Source organism: Haliotis asinina, chromosome 12 (genome assembly GCF_037392515.1).
Source record: "Haliotis asinina isolate JCU_RB_2024 chromosome 12, JCU_Hal_asi_v2, whole genome shotgun sequence".
Lineage (NCBI taxonomy): Eukaryota > Metazoa > Mollusca > Gastropoda > Lepetellida > Haliotidae > Haliotis > Haliotis asinina.
Genome location: NC_090291.1, coordinates 33721140 through 33742404, shown reverse-complemented (window position 1 = coordinate 33742404; position 21265 = coordinate 33721140). Strand labels below are relative to the sequence as shown.

Sequence of the window (21265 nt, the reverse complement as noted above, 5' to 3'; positions counted from 1 at the left end):
CCCATCTTCTTATTTGCATACATCATTTGAATATTATTCATATCCCAGCATCCATCGGTTCATATCATTTATTGTCAAACAGACTATCTAGGATATTTATCCTATACATATTGTCTTCATGCCTTCTTGAAATTGTTTCATTTGAGAATTAATTTATATTTTCTCAAGACAGCAAAATTAGAAGTAAAATATTAAAATTTAACTTGCACTAAGACATGGCTTCATGATTGTGTGGATGCAAATATTTTAGGAAGTGCTTCAACTGAAAAGCACTTTTTTGATATCACTCAGTTTGTAGTGGTCGTCCAGTACAACTACTTGTGGCGTGGCGTGGCGTGGCGTGGCGTGGCGTGGCGTGGCGTGGCGTGGCGTGGCGTGGCGTGAAGTTAAACATTGCATCAACGACTCTTATATGGCTGTAGTTTCAATTAAGATTAATTGCTGTCATACCAGATGAAAATAAGGTTGACTTAATACAGTCCTGTGATTAAATGTGCCTCACTTCATGATGTACAGATGAAATGACATGATATGACTCTCACATTAATCAAATGATGGTCTCAGCGGTCAAATCGTAGCTGACATCAAGGTCATGGTTTGGCTAATTATTACTAAAGGTTGACATTGAAGGCAAGAATTCTATGGATGTCAGTTTCTTTTCTTGTGATGGACACAACATTTCAAAGTACAGTCTTACTCCTTCATCAGGTGAATGAAAGAATCAGGAAACAGACCACTGTATCTGTACATGTGAAAACAACAACAGTTATGAGATAGCAAGAGAAATCAGTAGTTAGTGGGCACTATAAAGTAGATGGACAAGTGGAGGCCAGTGATTGTTAACTTGGGTATTGTTGATGAGATAACAATGGTGGCAATTTAACAAGGGATAAGAAAATAAATGGAAACCATCACAATATAGAAGTTGACATTCATAAAATTCTTGCTTCTATCAGAAATTTTATCTTCTATGATTTGATGGTAGTCATTACAAATTGTAGCCTCAAACTACACCTATATAATTGCACTAGAAATTTGATGCAATTTGAAGAAAATTAGTCAAAATTTGGGTTATATACACAAAAACATATCGTTGTTGATTAATTTTTTTTTCAGTAAAAAGAGATATAATGCTGATAATTTCAAAATCTGCTATTTATGCTATATGAAATTAAAGCTTCAGTCTCTATTAGTGTCATAATATCTTTCTCAAAATTCATCATGATTTTAAGTATTTAGTTAACTACTAATTTTATTGTAAGACTACTATTTTGATCCTTGAAACTACTATTTGCAATGCTTTGGGTTTGGCATCTCAGCACTATGTGTATCACTTCTAAATGCCTTTCAGAGGTTAACATTAGTTCCGCCACATCTGTTTCATGAGACTTCATGTGTCAGGAACGTCTTAGCACTCTCTTGTGGCCGTCTGCTACCAGCAGCCATTGTACATCACACAGGAGTACAGTTAGTACCTTGCCTCAGTGTTATATCTCTCTTGTAGCCATCTGCTACCAACAGCCATTGTACATCACACAGGAATACAGTTGTAAGAGCGAAAGGAGAAAATGTGTAATTTGCAAGGCTCCAGACACTCAAGGAATCTCTTACACTTGTGATTTACTGGATTTTTTCTCAATTATTGAGTATGTCTCTTTTAGTCTTTTCTATCCCTTACATAAAATATGAAAGGAGTATATTTCAAGATGGAGGAAAACGTATAAGCAAATTCATGTCTTTTCTGATGTGAGAAATCCTGGAAATGAGCCTTATACAACAGTTCAAGAAGTGCTTAGCTTAATTTTTCTCTGCACTGGAAGAGAAGACTATCCAGATACAATACTGATCTGCTTGAACAACGTATGTCTGATTAGGTTAAAGGTGTTTTTGTTACAGTGCACATCTTCATAAGAAGGGTCAAGTAGCGATATAATATTAATTGTTACTAAATATGCCAACCACTCATAATACCAAGCCCAATTCATCTCATACACTTTCTATAACATGTTACAGTTATTTACAATTCTTTTGTTAAAACTGAAGTCATCAAGGCAGTGCTGTCTCTTTGACAGACAATAGTAGGTTTTGTTATGATTGAATTCAAAGTTCCAAGAGTTTGACAGCGATTGCTTTTCACAGGACGAAAAAATCGTCGTTCACTTCTTGGTGACTATTTGTGAGGCCGGCCACTTCTCGGCAACGATTTCACTGTACCGCACTCCCGAAAATGTTTGAAAGTTTTCTGAATTGTTCTAGGGTTTATACCTGTCAAATCAGCAATTTTGTAGTTTGATTGGCCTTGTTGATCCAACTCAACAATTAGATTTCTTTGATCAGGTGTCAGTTCTCGGTTGGCATGATAGCAGGCGACAAAAATGTAAAGTTTCAAAGTCAGCTTGCAGCTCAAAACATGGGCAACGTGACATGATTTGTGCACAGACTTTTGGCCACTGACTGTACTATGGACAGAAAGTATAGCAGAGTCCCTTTTTGAGGCAGCCAAAGCGTTAATGACCCACAAATGTGGTTAATATGCTAAGGACAGAAAGTATAGCCCCCTTTAAGGCAGCCATATCATCAATGACCTACAAATGTGCTAAATATACTGTGGACAGAAAATATAGCAGAGTCGCTCAGTAAAGACCCCAAGGCCTAAATATTCCAGAAAGGTGTTCTATATATGACTGACATTAGTAATTTCAGAAAGTACTGCTGCAGAAAGTGGTTGACGGTGTATGTAGGGTATTACAAACAAAACATCACATCCATAGTTTCGCTGTGAATTTCCTTTTAATCATGGGTGTTTTGAAAAATACCATCACATCCATTAAATATTATGGGTTAAAAGCATAACATGGTAGTTTTCTGACATCATTAACATAAGTCTACATTTATTGAAAAAAAATATCTCCAATTTGTGTTGTCTGTGAAACTATTAATTTTCAGATAGTGAGAATAAAACAGTAGGACTTCAGAATAAGATCTTTACTTCCGACTTCTGAAAGACAACTTCATCTTTGGATGATGTTATGCAATCTCTTTTAAATCCCATAGTTTTCGCTTCCCTGTGAAGAAATCAACTCCATGACAAGTGTAACTTTTTGCATGTCTAATTCAATATAAACACGGTGGACTGATTTCCCTGGCACAATCACACAAAATGCTCCATTGGACGTTTGTTCCGATCAAGCATGTGTTGTAATGAAGTGAAAGGAAATCGTATGATGATGCATACTGTGATGGAAGTTCCAAAAGTCGGTTATTGCTGTATTCCTGGCAAGAAAATCCTAGTTTTAGACATAAGTCTGAAATCTTTATGAATTCCTTTGAGAGAAGTGCCAACTGTGAACACCAAAGTGGTATGGGAATTCATTTATGGAGGCCCCAAGTGACCGTGTTGTATAGTTTAGTATAGTCATCATAATCACACCCTATTTTCTCAAGCATCATTTCTCTCATCCCCGTTGTGTATTCCATTGATCCCATTTCTGTTGATGTTTTCACATTTTTATAGCAGGATCTAATCACAAATCCTTTCCACAGAAATTATCAAATCAGTGGAGCCATTTTTTCGTGTTTATCAAGCTGACATCCAAACAGAATTTACATGCATCAATTTCTTCAAGGCAGTGCCTTTGGAGACAAAAAGAATAGCCTGATGTAGGTTATTGTGTATGTCTGATCTATATATATATATATATATATGTATCTATAGATAATTTGTGAATTCTTAAATTTGCATTGTTCCCATGGAAACTTACCATAATTCCAACAGTGCTGATTGTTATGCAACAAAGGTCCTTATGATTGTATTGGATGCAGTGTGTCTTTGAAATATGAAATCAAAATTCAAATTTTGATAATATGTAGTATTTATGTTGTTTTTGCAAGTCTTTTAAATATCATATTTCAAGGAGAGATCCATACTGTAGCAACGTATTCAGACTCAGTTGTTGTTCGTTCTTCCCCACCAATTCTGTGATGTTTACCAACTGTAGGAAATACATTTTTCTGAGGAGCTTTGATATCCTTATGTTGTCACAACAAACTGTCAAGTCAACTGATAGCACTGGTTTAATAACCTCTTTGTTGACAAGCAATTATTTTACAATGTTTTTTTTTTTGAAACAAAACATCCTTCAGATTTTCTTTGGTTTAATTTGTTTTCTTTATAACAAGGGACCAACTGTCTGAGGTGCTACAAATCACTCAGACTGTTGGCTTTATATTCCAGGACAGGAACCTACATTCCTTGGTATGAATCATAGATCAATCAGCATTATACCTGTGTTTCACCAGAGTGGGAAATGAATTCATCACTTGGGGTTTTCTCCATTCTCACTCACTCACACACTCACTCACTCATCCACTCACTCACTTTAACTCACTCACTCACTTACTCACTGTCTGCTGAAGTTACCTTTGGGTCATCCAAAGGGGACATTGCACTCACTCACTCACTCACTCACTCACTCACTCACTCACTCACTCACTTTAACTCACTGTCTGCTGAAGTTAATTTCAGGTCATCCAGAGGGGACATTGTGCCAAACCAGGATGTTCAATGATCATCATTAAGTTCTACAGCTTGCATGTGTTAATCTTCTGTCTCTTGACTACACATTTCATGAGTATTCAGTGCTTGTTGTTTCGGCTCTTTGATGTCTAATGCCTCTGTCAGCAATATTCCAGCTGTTTCTAAGTAATCTAGTCAAGAAAAATCAACCCAGTGGTTGATATCCTGAGCTACAAATGATGTTTAACTGGCAGTGATGATCTGCAGTAAACAGCCTGATCACCAATCCTGTTGATAAACTCTGATGTGGAACCAATGCAAGGTTTGGCCCATAGTCATTAAAGAAGGTCAGGCCTGGTAACTGCATGTCTTCATGTCTGAATCATATGGATAGGTGTCAGTGATTTCAGTCACTGGTTGATCCACACTTGACTCAATACTGAATACAGTCATGTTCACTGCAGCTACCAAAGTAGCAAAATTCAAAATGTCAAAATGGGGGACACTAGAAACAGGCTTCACACTGCACCCATGTTTGGAATTGAACCCAGGTTTTCAGCATGCCAGGGTAACACTTTAACCATTAGGCTACACCACTGACCAACTACCGAAGTGAATGCATTGAAGATATAGGTGGAAATATGCTGTTGGAGGGATCTGCCAGTATTAGTGTCATGTGGTCATTCTGTGGATATCATGTTGGTCATCAGACTATATACACATGCTACTCGGGTCAAGTGATCTCTTCATTCAAGACATGTCGGTTCCAAGTTTCACGTTCATCAAAGTGTCTGTATTGTTTAAGATCACAGTTGATGACGTCAAGGAACATGGTTATAGATGATGTTATGGCACCGACTGATTACGTCCTAAGAGTTTTGTAGGGGACGTTTAGGGAGAAGGAGCCATTTTAGATCACCATCACCATGTAGACATGTGTGTTACTGAAGATTAAGACACTACTTAAGACACAACTATTCATCTTCTTTACAGTGGCAAACATGGGAACTAGGTTCGCCAAACTAACCTTTTCATGCTATTTGAAACCATAGACTATATACTGATATATGGTGTCAGTTGAAACAGAGCTGTGTTTGCTCAGAAGGTGCGATAAAAACCAAGCAAACTCATTAGGTGATGGAGAAGGTTTCACATCAAAGTTATTACTTTTCAAACCTTTCAGATTAGTTGGAAGGGTAATATGATATCAGTGTCATATATTCCCTTATTGTGCAGAAATGTCAACACATGCATGTTTGTCAGACTAAACCCATTAGACATAGTTGTCAGGATATTGGTATGTCATTTGGGATATGGTCTACTGATGTAAATTAGTTGTCAGGAAATCAGACTCTGCCTGAGAATGGAACTGAATGCTCAATATGTGAATTCCCCTGTTGCAAAATTTTCTGTGAAATGAATGCTCGGGCAGTATGCAGCAGACAATCTGAATATGTCATAACTGATTGAATACTCCCTCGATACAGGAATCATCACTATGCTATTAGCAATGGACAAAAAGTTATTCATAGACCAATACTTCCTTGAACTGAAAGTGACCTTAACTGTGTAATAAACATTTTGTATTTACTTAATACGATGGAGATCACTGTCACAGATTCCATTGCATTTGTTACCTATAACCACTTTAAACAAAATGCTATGGAACAATTTCTTCTTTGAGAGAGCTCTTCTTTTTATTAGATGCTTACCTTAGATGGTATACCTTAAAAGAATTTGTGTTGATTTATGGGATCAGGTTTGGGGATGCCATATTGGACTAAGGGGTCTTATTTTCTGACAAGTGACAGTGTGATTTTCCTCAGACACTGACCAATCTAAACATCAAAGTCTGTTGTTTATTTGTCAGTTTATATTTGTTGACAATATTTATTTGAAATAAAGCTGATACAATGTTAAATGTTACCTGACTCATATCACCATTATTACATTGTACTCATTTTCCATCCATACCAGGTTCCTTATCCATAATCAGACTGGACTGACTGACCATCCGTATCCTCTTTATCCATGATCAGAACCACTAGACAATCCACCCATGTCTTCCTTATCCATGATCAGATAGGACTGACTGACCATCCATATCTTCTTTATCCATGATCAGAACCGCTAGACAATCCACCCATGTCTTCCTTATCCATGATCAGATTGGACTGACTGACCATCCGTATCTTCTTTATCCATGATCGGAACCGCTAGACAACCCACCCATGTATTCCTTATCTGTGATCAGATTTGACTGACTGACCATCCATATCTTCTTTCTCCATGATCAGAACCGCTAGACAATCCACCCATGTCTTCCTTATCCATGATCAGATTGGACTGACTGACCATCCATATCTTCTTTCTCCATGATCAGAACCGCTAGACAATCCACCCATGTTTTCCTTATCCATGATCAGATTGGACTGACTGACCATCCGTATCCTCTTTATCCATGATCAGAACCGCTAGACAATCCACCCATGTCTTCCTTATCCATGATCAGATTGGACTGACTGACCATCCGTATCTTCTTTATCCATGATCGGAACCGCTAGACAACCCACCCATGTATTCCTTATCTGTGATCAGAGTGGACTGACTGACCATCCGTATCCTCTTTATCCATGATCAGAACCGCTAGATAATCCACCCATGTCTTCCTTATCTATTATCAGAGTGAACAGACAGTCCATCCATCTCCTTTTCATCCATTATTAGAATGGGCACACAATTCATCCAAATCTGCCTCAACAAAATTGACAAATAATTTGTAAATCACCCACTGATTCCTTATCAATAATAAGAAAAGACAGGTAGTATTTAACAATTTATAGTTAGTTCTTATTTGGAGGGACTGATAGCCACATTTTATTGTGCTAAGTTGTTGCATGTGCCAGAAAACTTGACTGGAGTTTGAAACCTATTATTATGATTATTAAGATTATATTTACATAACACAAATATCCAAACAACTAGTACATGCTCGTGACATTTGAAACATAGTTGTTTGGTTGGCTGGTTTGTTGTTAAATCCATACTCAGCAGTTTTCCAGCTTTATGGCTGCATTCTGTTGATAATCAAATATGGACCAGAAAATCCAGTGATCAACAGCATGAGCATTAATCAACGCAACTTGGATACAGTGACAAATGTCAACAATATCAGAAAGCCTGACCATCAAATCCCATTAGTAGCCTCTTATGACGAGCTTAGTCGACTTTTGTGGCAAGCATGGGTTGCTGAAGACCTATCCCTCATTCACAAGGTTGTCTTACCACTTTGACCACCATCATCATTTCTTTTTGAAGTAAGGGTGTTAGGATCATCTTGGTGCTGCCAAGTCTTCGTGTGTAGTGTGGTGTCTGTGACACTAAACGTTTTTGGCACTGTGACTGTTGCCAGTCCATGCTTTAGTGAGAGATTTATGATCACCAACAATAGCTATGTGCAACTGGGCCCTGATGGTGGCTTGGCAATTCTGTTCATTGTGTGTTATCCTACATTGAGAGTGTCAGACATTGCTAATGATGTGAATTACTGAAATCACTGTTTGAATGTGAACGGTGCCAAACCTTTAGCCACATACCACTGTCAGATTCCAAGAAGCACAAGAGCCAAGAGTTTATGAATGGATTGCAGAATGGGAAAGCATGTCTAGAACAATCACTGCACTGCTACCCACATGATTTGCATGATTTGCAAGTCTTTGTACTGTTTGTCAAATCTTGTTAAAAACTTTGTCTACATGCTGTGTCGACAAAATGTTTTCAAACTGTGACATGCTAGAAAGTTAACTGTGTCATTGTCATTTGCAGGAATGAGATGTGGTATTGTGTTAGCTAACTGAATACTTGTGAGAATAAAATTACAGTACACACTTGAAAAAAAGAAATGCAAAATGAAATTCAAAAATGATACTTACAATGGTTTTATCATTGAGGATTGTCATGATGTTCATGGATGTCATGCAGCACGAATATCAGGCACAATGATTGTTTCTCACATGCCAAGCATGAGTACAGCATGTGACTATAAAAGACCCAAAAGAATATCACAATTTCATCCACGATCTTTGCAAGTACTGTACATGAAAACGGAACGTCTCAATGCTGCCAATTGTAATCAGGCAAATATACAATTGCAAACTTGCGAATCAAAGAGTGAGGTGGCAAGAATCTTCAACGTTCATCCCAGGACGTAACTTGATTGTGGGATCGATTTCGTCTAACAAATTCAACAAATGACCGTCCAAGATCAGGGAGACCTAGAGTCACCTGCACTGCACCAAGAGTCACCTGCCCAAGATCGGGACATCCATTGTACCGCCCAGGACACAGCACAAGAACAGTTTGGAGCCCGAAGAGTGTCCGCTCAGACAATCATGAACCTTCTCCAAGAAGTAAGAATACGTTACCAAACATCCAAAAGTTACCCCCTCCTTGACACAACTACATTGACATTGATGAGTGAGATGGTGTAACATGGTGCTGCCATGGAACCTGGCAAATTGGAGGCGCATATGGTTTAGCAACGTCATGAACGTTTTACTCCTGACTGCATCAGACAGGTGAACAGATTCAGTGGGGAGAAGGTCGATACATCGACCAGATTCTCCATCTGTCTGTGTCTGTCATCTTGTTGACCATCAGCGGTGGCTCTTCCAACAGGACAACGCCAGGCCCCACACAGCATGTGCCATCATGGACTACCTGACCAACAACAACATCATCAACACCCTCCCCTGGCCCTCCAGATTCCCAGATCTAAACCCAATCGAACACCTTTGGGAAGAGATCAATACACAAGTATGTCAACGTTGTATTCTTCAACAGTTGTTCCACATGCTGCAGGAGGATTCCACAATAACAGTGAAACATCCAACAACTGATTCGATCTGTAGGAAGTCTCGGGCCATGGTAACAGCTGGAGGTGCTCATATGAGATACTGACTTCAACACCACCTGGTGGACAGCAGTAATGACTGTGATGCTCCACAAAATTTCATCTATGTATTTTTGTTTTCTGCCTATCTACACATCCTTGAATAACACCAAATTTTCATTGATATTTGGGTTTTGCGTTTCTTTTTTTGAAGAGTGTACATTTGAAAATAAAATATTCTGTTTTCCTATACACTAGTCTGCAAGTGCCTGCAATCATCAAACCCTTATACTTTTGTCAAATCAAGACACAGGAAATTACACAAGTAAATTGTTTGTTATAATTACCTATTACTTAACAGTTATATATTCAAGTATGTCATAGGTTTTTGTGATGGTAAAGTCACTATTTGTCAAAACCTTTCAGAACAGAAATAAGGAAAATATCTTAACTGTGTCATATATTCTTTCTTCATACATCAAAGTCAAGTCATGCATGTATGTCTGGCTCAGACCATTAGAAGTTGTTATCAGGATATCAGTTTCTACAGAGGATTGGACCTAAATGCTTATTATGTGAACTCCCAGATGACTGAATTGTTCCTGGATTGAATGCCAGGCCAAGATGTGGCAGACAGTCTAAATATGTCATAACTGATTGAATACTCTCTAGATGCTTGAGTTGTCACAGTGTCATCCATACAGGCTCAAAAGGTGAAAATACATTTTCTTGAAAAAGAAATTATGGAACCCACAGTTGCTTCAACTGTATCTTAACCACTCCTTGTTAACCTTTAAGTATTCGAGAAGACATGCATCAGAAATTTAGGTTAAGAATGTCAAACTTTATGGGAAGTGTTTCTTCTTTTCTTCTTAATTCTATACTGTTGAAAACTACTGATTAATATTTGTTAAATGTTATGTGTAAACAGAATTGAAACAATTATGTATCGCTCACATTGTTATCTCCCATTATCTGAAAAATTGCTTGACAAAACAACTTCAGGTAACCATCCTTCATTACTTCCATGGGGCAGCAGAGTGGTCAAAGCATTGGCTTGTCACACCAAAGACCTAGGTTCAATTCCCCATGTTGACAACAATGTGTAAAGCTCATTTCTGTCACCCCCTACCATGATACTGCTGGAACATTGCTAAAAGCGGTGTAAGCAAAACCATAATGACCTCTCACTCACTATTTTCACTAGTAGTCTCAATGTTTGTAAGTCATCGTTAATGTTCTGTGGTATGCTCTTCATTTCATTATGACATATGCCAGGGCTATGTACTGGCGCCAAGTCCTGGAGATATCATGATTACTATTTGTGTTGTGTTGGAAGGTTAAGTATTTGACGGTGAAAATGCATGCAGATCCTATTTCAGGCCATGCATAATTTTTGACAGGTTTCTCATAACCAGCCTCAACTACCATGGAGCTATGTAGGTTTGGGTTAGAATATTGGCTTTCTTTAACCCATGCTTGTCTTAAGAGGCGACAGTCATGATCGGTTGGTCAGACTTGCTGACTTAGTTGACACATGTCATCATTTCTCAGTTGCACTGATTGATACTCATGCTGTTGATCACTGGATTGTCTGGTCTAGACATGAATATTTACACACCACTGCTGTTGAGCTGGGATATTGCCAAGGGCTGCAAAACTAAACCCACTCACTACAATCCCTAAATATTTCTAAAGCCACTTTCATGGTTTAAACTTTTTAAATCCAGTCTTCTATACTTTTTTGTTTGATTTGTGTTTTACCATTTTCATGAAGTGATTTAACCTTGTTGCCACCTCAAAAATTTGTATCAGTAGTTTGGCCACTAGCCTTTTAAGCAGATTGAACAAGGAATTGGTGGAACAGGAAATTGAAATAATCTGATCATGCAGTGTGAAAAATATGTTCCTTAAGCCATTTCAACCAAGAAGACAGGCCTATTATCAATGATTGATGGAATCCAAGGCCACAAATCTGTCAAAGAAACAGCAAAATTGATGACCAGTTTTCAGGGTTCTATGCATGAGCAACATCTGATTACACTCTTTACATGCCAAGTAACTGGTCAGTTGTTGATGCTCTGGCAGATGACCATTAAGATGTTGTGGTCTTGGAGTGACCAGTATAGGCTGGTCAGTAACTGGTCCTGCTACTAATACATCAATGGAATGGAGACACATACTACTTTCCAATAAACAACACAGATTTAGTTAAATAGAAAAATAGCATCAGCTTTAGGAGGAAGGTTTTCTGAGAATATTTAATGGAAGCATGTCCGTGGTGAGATGAAAGACTTGCCTGAACGATTTTATCAGAATATTAATTGCTGGTCAAGTATTAGAGGACATTCAGTTTATGTCAGTTGGGGAAGGGGGGATTGGGTGATCGTGTTAAAAAAATATAGCAATGTAAAAATCAGTCAACATCGTGGGCTATGTGGGAGTTAATTATATGTTTATAAACTGTTTCTGAACTAACGTGAAGCTGGCTTTGGTCTCCCAGACACTTAACTGATAATTGTCAGGATCAAATGTTAGAAATGACAATATTTTCATTTGTTGAAACATTACAATGGAAATATTGATGGTTCATGGCTATCCCCAAGCTCCATTTCTGCTGATTGTGAATAGAAGTTACCTTGTACGAAATCTGTAGTCTGTTTTCATTTGGTGACTTTTGTTTTGCACTGAGTGATACGTCTTAACAGTGTATGAATGGCACCACACCACATGTTCAGCATGTTCTAGAGACAACTTTTCAGCAAAACCAGCATTATAGTAGTCAGTATGTCCATCTGTCTGTCTTCTGTTGTTGGTTTTTGGAGCAGAACTGCTAAAACATAGAAAATATCTGGATGAATCTTGTTCCACTATCAGACTAGTGCTGAATTGATGTTTTTTGGTGTGTTTTTTTAAACTTTTTTGTGGTATGCTTTCCCTTTTTGTTGAGTTACACTTTTCAACTTTTTAGGATGTTTTTCTCGAGGATAGTATTCATTACTACAAGAGAGCTCCATATCTGTGGGATATTTATGTTTTGCTAAACAGATCAGTCAAGAGTTGAAGTGGTGTTTTTAATCATTTGTGATGCTGCTAAACACCAAAGTGCATAATTGTCTGTTGAGTTCAGCTTAATGGAAAGTGTCCAATAGCACTGAACCAAAAGTAACCTATATCATCGTAACTAACAAATGTATAGTGCTGTGTAAAGGTTAATGTTATAAACATAGTGTGATATGGGCATGAATATAATGTTCTGTTTATTCCTGAAATTGAGAGAAATACACCCAAATCTACTTTCCAAAGTAGCCTGGCTGCCTGCCATCACAGCACTAAAAAAGCATTGCTCATAATGTCACGTCACTAAGACAAACTGATATTTTACCCCAGGGTCTCATATGAAAAATATTAACCCCAATATTATTGCACTTGCAGGTAATAAATTAATATAAGTGAAGCCCTTAGAAAGACATTAGCTAGCTCATCCAATGTCACTCAGATCATTTTCTCTGTTGCAAAACACCAGCCAGCCTCTTTGAGTCTACATGTATCCAATACTGTCACATGCTAGCGATTTATGATGCCCTTGTCATGAAAATGTTCACCATTTGTGAATTTGGAATTTGGTTAGATACTTAGTTGTCATTACACAGAAAAGTTGGTCTCATTTGAATTTGTTAAATACTTGCTGTTCTGAAACAGTACTTAACAATTTTCCATCTGTATGGTAGTGGCCTTTAATTGATATTGTCTGGAATCAACAGTCTAGTGATTGACATTATGAGCATCAATTACAGTAACTGGGATACAATGATAAGTGTCAGCCAAGTCAGTGGGACTGCCCTCCTGATCCTATAAATCCCTCTTATTACGAGCAAGGGAAGGGTACTGAAGATCAGCTCTGAACTTGATCTTCATGGATTGCATCTAACCTTGATCTTCACAAGTTTGTCTCCAGTAATAGATGGGTCAACATATAAAACAAATGTTGCATATACCTAAGCGGTCTAGTCATTGTTTGTTGTTTGATGCTTCACTAACCAATATTCCAGCTAAATATTGGCGGTGTGTAAATGATGGAGTCTGGACCAGGTAACCCAGTGATCAACATCATGAGGATTGTCCTACGCATTTGGGATACGAAGACATGTGGGTCAACCAATTCAATGACCCTAACCACCTGATCTCATTAGTTGCCCCTTATGACAAGCATAGGTTACTGAAGATCAATTCTTACCTAGATCTTCATGTGTCTCATGCTTCTAATTTGGGGAATATACAATATGGACGATTGACAAGAGCCTCTGTGTGTGCATGCTCTCATATAGAGAAGATTCTTGTTCATATTAGAGCATGACACAACACATTTTATGCCATTTTTTGGCCTTTAATCATCAGTTGTATGTGAGAATGTCTGACTTAAATGGCATATCATTAAGTGGTTAGTTTGATAATCACATTTGTCAAACACAATGAAATTCTGATTACATGTGAAATGATGTTTACAAAACGATTGAATTGGATTTGATTACATCTTAATTTGAAATAAATACATGTACAAATATGGATTGTTACATAATTATTGCACTAGTTAAAAAATCTAATTATTTTACACAGGTTTCAAGTTGTTTTAGCTCACCTGAATGAGAGTCATGTTAGATATGTCATCTTACGATTTTATTTATGTATTTCTCTTCAGACGTCTCTGGAACTAGTAGGAATCTGTAGCTTGATCTTTTCAGGAATATTCCTTTTGAAAGTGCCCATAAAACATGCTCAGAAGTTGAATCAGATTTTCAACATGGCTTCCATGATGGCTACCTAACACTCACTCGCTCACTCACTTTTACTCACTCACTCACTCACTCACTCACTCACTCACTCACTTGTTACAGACAAGAGCTGAAGCATCGATACAGTCTGGGCAGCCCTGAGCTCCAGCAGCAGATTCAGAAAGAGGCAGAACGACTGGCAGCCCAGCATCAACAGGACCTAACACATCAGAAACACAAGTAAGTCAATGCATCTTTCCTCCAAGATGGCTTCAAGTTCATTTCCAATTCAGTTACTTCAGCTTCAACCTACACCTTTGAGAATTTTGGAAATATTTATTCAGGAAAGAAAGCAATAACAAAAGTAGGAAATGAATAAATGGGCAAATGAAGATAATTGTTGTATTTTTATTTCGTTTTATGTTTTGCCTTTGACTCGACTTGACCTGTAAAGGAATATGTTATGAAATACAGTCTAAGTAGTCAAGTGAGAGAAACACTCGATGACTGAATGGCTAGAGCAGGGTTGCCAGACATTGATAATAACCCACGACTTGGCTGAAATATTTAGTTCATCTAAGGCGTTATGTCAAACTCTGTTTGTCACATTCTTGACATGTTATTTCAACCCACATGTTTCTTGGAGGTGAGGTAGCTTAATGGTTATAGTATTCACTCATCACACTGAAAATCCAGGTTCGATTCCCACATGGGTACAATGAGTAGATTCTATCTCTGATGTTCCAACCATCATATTGCAGGAATATTGCTGCTAGCTGCATAAAACTATATTCACTCACTCACATATTTTTGTTGTTTCAATTTTCTATCAGTATTGATCATTCAACTACACTTCTTAAAATTAAGGATTAGCAAACAAAGTAGTATATGGTGCAGAGAACATGGAGTATGTGATCATATTCTACTTCAGGAGCAAACGTGAGTGAGTGAGTGAGTATGGTTGTATGGCACTTTTGGTAATTCTCCTCCAATACCCTGATGGGATATTCCACAGATAGGCAATACACCATATGGGGACTGGAACCCAGTTCTTTACATCATGAGCAAACACATTACCCACAAGGCCACTACACCATTCCAACAAAAACTGAAAAAAACTAAACTCACTCACTTGTCATTGCTCTCTTCGGCAATACATTTTTCCTTATATGGTAGTTACAGGTGCATTGTGACATGAAATAGGAATACACAAAATCATATACTTATTTCGTAATAATACATTCATGAATGTCCAGGTTAAAATATCGGCCTTCATTAAACGATGCATGTTGTAAAAGGTGACCAATGGGATTGAATGGTCAGACTCACTGACTTGGTTGAAGCATGTCCTTGCTTCCCATTTGTGCAGATCGATGCTCATGCTGTTGATCACTGGATTGTCTGGAACTAATCTTACTCCCTTGTAATATTAGGCTGTACACTCATGCTCTTGTTGTAATCTTTATTCATTTGTGTGAGGATATGTGACTCTCGATCGGTAAAAATAATTAAGAAAATATTGTGCAATGTATTTCAACAAAAGCTTTGAGTTGTCATGCCTATTGACATTTATCTATGCCCAACTTCACAGCTGCTAGAATCTCATTCTTTATTGAACAAATGAACATTGCAAGGAAGATTACTTATCTGAAATTACCTGAAACCATATTGTTTTTGTTACACAGATGACCTCAGCTGTCTGTTTAAAGTATCAGAAAAATAGTATAAAGGGAGATTTGTCAATAATCATGACATACAGTGGTGTTGAGTTGACAGTTCTTGTCGTCTTGAAAGCCTTGGTGGATCTTCACGTGTCTTACTTTTGTCAAATCATTGAAATCTCAGCTAGTTTTATAATGTCATAATGACCTCTTGGGCATTGCCTGTCCAGATGTTTGAGGTTTTGCAGTTCACTGTGCAGATTTGCCTCCCCTTCCAACGCCAGAAACCGATGATGGTTGGTCCAAATGGGGTTTCTTCTCTATAATGTTTTGAGGTTGGTTAATGCTATACCTTCAGATTTCACAAAGGGTGTAAACACCTGAGGCTTTGATTGCTTTCTGCTGACATTTAGCTGATACACTGTGATAAAATTCAACTCATTTATTCTTATTTTCTCCCGCTTCAAGCTAACACTGGCTGCTGGCACTCTGTTGCCTGATAACAACACCCATGCTTCATTCCTTTTCCCCCTTCTTTTCTCCATATTGACACCCTGGGTTAATGTAGGCCTCCATCACCTTCCTTGTCTTCCTGTTGGCATTCTGAGTTAAATTTGGTCTCCATCACCCTCCTTGTCTCCATGTTGACACTCTGGCTTAAAATACTTCTCCATCACCCTCCTTGTCTCCATGTTGACACTCTGGGTTAAAATACTTCTCCATCACCCTCCTTGTCTCCATGTTGACACTCTGGGTTAAAATACTTCTCCATCACCCTCCTTGTCTCCATGTTGACACTCTGGGTTAAAATACTTCTCCATCACCCTCCTTGTCTCCATGTTGACACTCTAGGTTAAATTAAGTCTCCATCACCCTCCTTGTCTTCCTGTTGGCTTTCTGGGTTAAACAGGTCTCCATCACTCTCCTTGTCTCCACGTTGGCACTCAGGGTTAAATTAAGTCTGCATGACCCTCCTTGTCTTGATATACGAGTATGGTTTGGGTATCTGATACATCTGATTTTCAGTGTTGATAAAAGTTATGTTTTTGTTTGGATAAGATAAGATTTCGATTTTCATGATGATAAGAATCTGTTAGGATTTCTCATTCATAAAAAGAATTTCTTCTCTTGCTAACATATGTTCAAGTAGCTGACCTTTCAGAAATAGAAGCAGGTTGGCCTTGGTGATTGCTTCTGCTTGCTTCGTGAAAAATTTGACAGGTCTGATTGCAGTTCTTATTTCCACTGAGCCAGTGTTAGGGCATGTTCTTGACATTAAACGTCAGCTAGGGGGCAGTCTGTCTAAAAATAGGTCCCCAGTGCCCATTCAACTTACTGCACAGAGATTAGTCTCTCTTCTCAAGATTAATTTGTCGCAGGTTTAAAGACAAAATTCCTCTCTCATTGTACCAGAGGTGGTCTCTCTTGTCAAGTTTAATCATCTTTGGACTGTCAATGCCATGCAGGTACTAGCAGCTGGAGCTGCACTAAAATGATAAACATCTGTAACTAGAGTTGCTGTAGGCTTTCCTCTCACGCTAAGAGGTCTTTGAACCCCCTGTGATATAAGCTGTTGTTGCAGGGTTTCTTAATATTCACACAGTCAACTCAGGTCTCAGCTTCCATCACCTTTTTTCCCTGAGGTCTTCGAATCCTGAGCTGAATATTCAGAGTTTATTTCCAAGCTATTATTTTGCACTGAGGTACTGTATATAAATGTTGGGCAATGTTATATGAATACCAAATTGTCTGCTTTTGTATTTGGTGCTATGACATCTCTTTTAAATAGTAATGTAATGCAAAAATGTGTATGAATTCAAACTTGTTCTTGTTCCTGTTTGGCTGGAATAATGATGAAGTGACATAGAGCCGAACTGAACTCAACTCAGTGTGTTGTCATACATGTATGACAGATATACTGTTGAAAACAGGAACAGATAATCCTGTTGATCAGTTGTAACCCTGCTGTCACTTTAAGCTTCAATATCAGACGTATTGCAATCTCTGAGAAACCTTGTAAGAGGTACTACTTTCAAGCATGGGTTTCACATGTTTACAATGTGCTGGGAGGTTTTATTTTCCAGCGTTAGGACGTGGTATTTGTTTTATGACATGAATACCATATTGTTTCATATAAAGAAATCTGCAAGTATTCATATAATGAAATCTGTATAATTTCAAATAATGAATACTGCATCATTTCATGAAGTGAATTCTGCATGGTCTTATATCATGAATTCTGTATTGTTTAATATCATGCATTCTTATTGCTTCATACCATTAACATTACATTGTTTCATATCTTTAATTCTGTTTTGGGGTCATAAAGCATGAATTCTGTAGTTTCATATCATGAAATCTGTGTTGCTTCACTGGAAGGTGTCCCACTGTCTCCTGGTCCTTTCAGTAATCCTTCCATAAGTTGAACGTTTAAAGATTCCTCCTCAGATGTGGTTTAAAATGTAGTTCCAAAGGTCAGGGGGAGTTAACTGTCACTTCAACACTGTTGAATGTGCTTATTGTTTTTGTATGGTATCCTGTTTCAGGATCCCCTTGACAGAGAGATAGCAGATTTTATGTGTTCATCAAATAACTAAATACAGTTTTCATGAAGACTGCTTAAGAAACCTGTCATTCAGTAAATGTTTTAGTTTATTTGGTTCAAAGTCATCAGAGGGCATTGCAAACCAGTATTCTCAGGGATCATGATTTGCTGTGTAGAGTTGTGTCCCTTTGGCATGCCAGAAACCAATAATTCTGGGTTTGTATTTCTGTTCACAAGATATGTATTCAGTTATTATGCCAAAGTTCCTCCTCTGGTTCTTCCTCCTCATCAGACCCATGAAGATCTGGGTAAGAATTAATCTTCAGCAATCCATGTTTGTCATAGGAGTTGACTAACATGATGAAGTGGTCAGAGTCGCTAACATGGTTTACACATCTGTCCATGTATCCTGATGGCTTAGACTGATGCTCATGCTGTTGATGACTGGATTGTCTTGTCCAGATTTAATTATTTACAAAACCATATAAAAGGAATATTGCTGAGTGTGGCATGAAACAAAACCAACCAACCTCCCACATCAACCAGACCTATGATTTCATGGAAGTGAAATATTCTTCAATATGGTCTAACTTCCTACATCACTCATTCACACATCCTTTGTGCAATTTGAGTTCATTTAGATTTTTGTAATCGTTATTCATGTTTTTTGAGACATAAAAATGGTCATACCTTCACATATGGTGCTATCATCATCAGTGATGTTTGGAAAACACCGTTATTTTGGGAAATTGAATGATGAGATCTGTCCAAGAAATTCTGATCCAATTGCAGGTATGCTCACCAGGATATCTACAATGAAAATATCTTTGACGTTGACCTATCTGATCTTCTACCCAATTACCCCAAAGTCCAACCAGAAGCTAAACCTCATAACCCCTGAAACACTAAATCCCAAAACCCCTTTCTCGTCACCAACCCCTCAAACCAATACCAAACAGCAGATCCTTACATTGCAAACAGATCGTTATCTTAAAAACACAACTCTCATGAAACCTGTTGAGCAGAGGCACTTGAAGAAGTGCCAAGCAGTTACCTAACAGCATTCAATTATTAGGTGTCAGAAGTCTCAAATTGCAAAAATTCATGGACTTCAGATTGGCTTTATCAGCCTCGTACAATTTCCAAGTCACATGTCAAGTTTTAATCATGATGAGGATGTTGGCTGGCATCCTAAAATCCAATCACTTCTGTGAAGAAATGTCTTGTTAAATGTCAGCCTTGTAAGCAGTGATTTGGTCTTATGATTGACTACCACATCTTGAGTAGCTTTGTTTGCCGCATCGTACAGTGATGGGGGAGTCTTTTTCAGCAAGTGGAGAGATTCTTAGTAATTGCTAATAAACTTTTTAGCTGTGTTCATGAGAATGAATTACTTGATGCTTTCATGGTTGTGGTGATAGTGATGGAAGTGGTGTGTCATGTCACTTCTGGATATGAGGTGGTAGTTGATGGGAAGACAAGACTGTGTTGGAAGACATTGTTTTTATTGTTTGATCACCTGACTGAAAGTCAAGTCACCTTGTCCTACATCAGCCAGTGACAGGCTGCTCAGTAAACATCTCCATCCTTAGAAACTGTTTTACCAATTGCGGTAGAGCTTCACATGCTCGTCCCTACCTGTCATGAGGATTCTCCAAAAGTAATTGAATTGAAATTTCAACATGGCTGCCATGCTTCATTGTAAAATCAAGTTTTCAAAACGATTTATTGCAACTTTTGTTTTATGTCTATGTTAAAATCTAAGTTAATCATTTCATGTCATGGTAACCTGTGAAGATCAAATTTAAAATTGAGCTTTGGCAGCCCATTCTTGTCTTAAGAGGCGACTAACAGAATCAGGATGTCAGATTCGCTGACCTGGTTGACAAGTCATTGTATCCCAATTGCATAGATGGATTGTCTGGTTCAGACTTTATTTACAAACAGCTGCCATATAGATGGAATATTGCTGAGTATGGCGCCAAACAATGAACAAACTAATCAACATATCAAGGTGAGCTACACTACTTTTGAATCATACTGATGTCCAAATTCTGCAAGAAGAAATGAATCAAGGTGCCAGGCTGTCCCACTGACTTAAACATCCTCCATCTTCATGACACTGTTTGTGTTACTGGTCATGTAATGCAGCATCATTCTCTAGCCTCCAAGACATAATACACGGATTTTGCAACATTTTCACGACACTGGCGTCATTGGCAGTCATAGAATTCACATCCATACTCCATCATATGATAAAGTGACATTGGTGAATGTCTGCTCTGACATGTTTATTACACTTCTTTGTACATGATCCACAATTGTACACATGGGGATTTGGTTTAGAATTGTTTTCGCACCCTATTGTACTGGTTTTGTCATGGAGGCGGCCTCTCCGATATGTAGTGAGACTTGGTGAATAGGTTGATGAAAGTACCCTAGATAATTCATCACAGAATTGTAAGTTTAGTTTTACACTGTTTAATAGCACTATTTCAACAGTTTTACAGAGGGGGACACCAGAAATGGGCTTCACACACAGTGCTCATGTTGGGAATTGAACCTTGGTCTTTGGTGTGATGAGTAAACACTGTAACCTCTAGGAAACGCCATTGGCTCCACAGTACAGTTGCTGTATTGATGAGCTGTATTCCTCTTGTATTCTGCTTGTGCCACTTGTATTCTACTTGTATTATTCTGATCTGTACTTGTATTCCACTGTTCATCAAACATGATGGGTCACTTACAAGTGATAAAATAGTCTTGGATTGGTTAATAATGTATGTATTTTTGGGTTTCTGTCCATAAGCCCAAGGAAAACAACATAAGCCCAAACCCACAAGTTGACCATGTGCAAGAGGTGGTTGACATTCCTTGTGT

The 21265-nt window shown here is 38.0% G+C and overlaps 1 protein-coding gene across 1 annotated transcript in view; it reads left to right on the top strand.

Moving 5' to 3' along the window:
• Nucleotides 1–21265, top strand: part of LOC137257987 (leucine-rich repeat and coiled-coil domain-containing protein 1-like) — a 489406-nt gene that overhangs the window by 441428 nt on the left and 26713 nt on the right. Inside the window, exon 15 of the mRNA XM_067795512.1 lies at nt 14303–14419. Coding sequence (XP_067651613.1) covers nt 14303–14419 — 117 coding nt within the window. The remainder of the gene's footprint in view (nt 1–14302; nt 14420–21265) is intronic.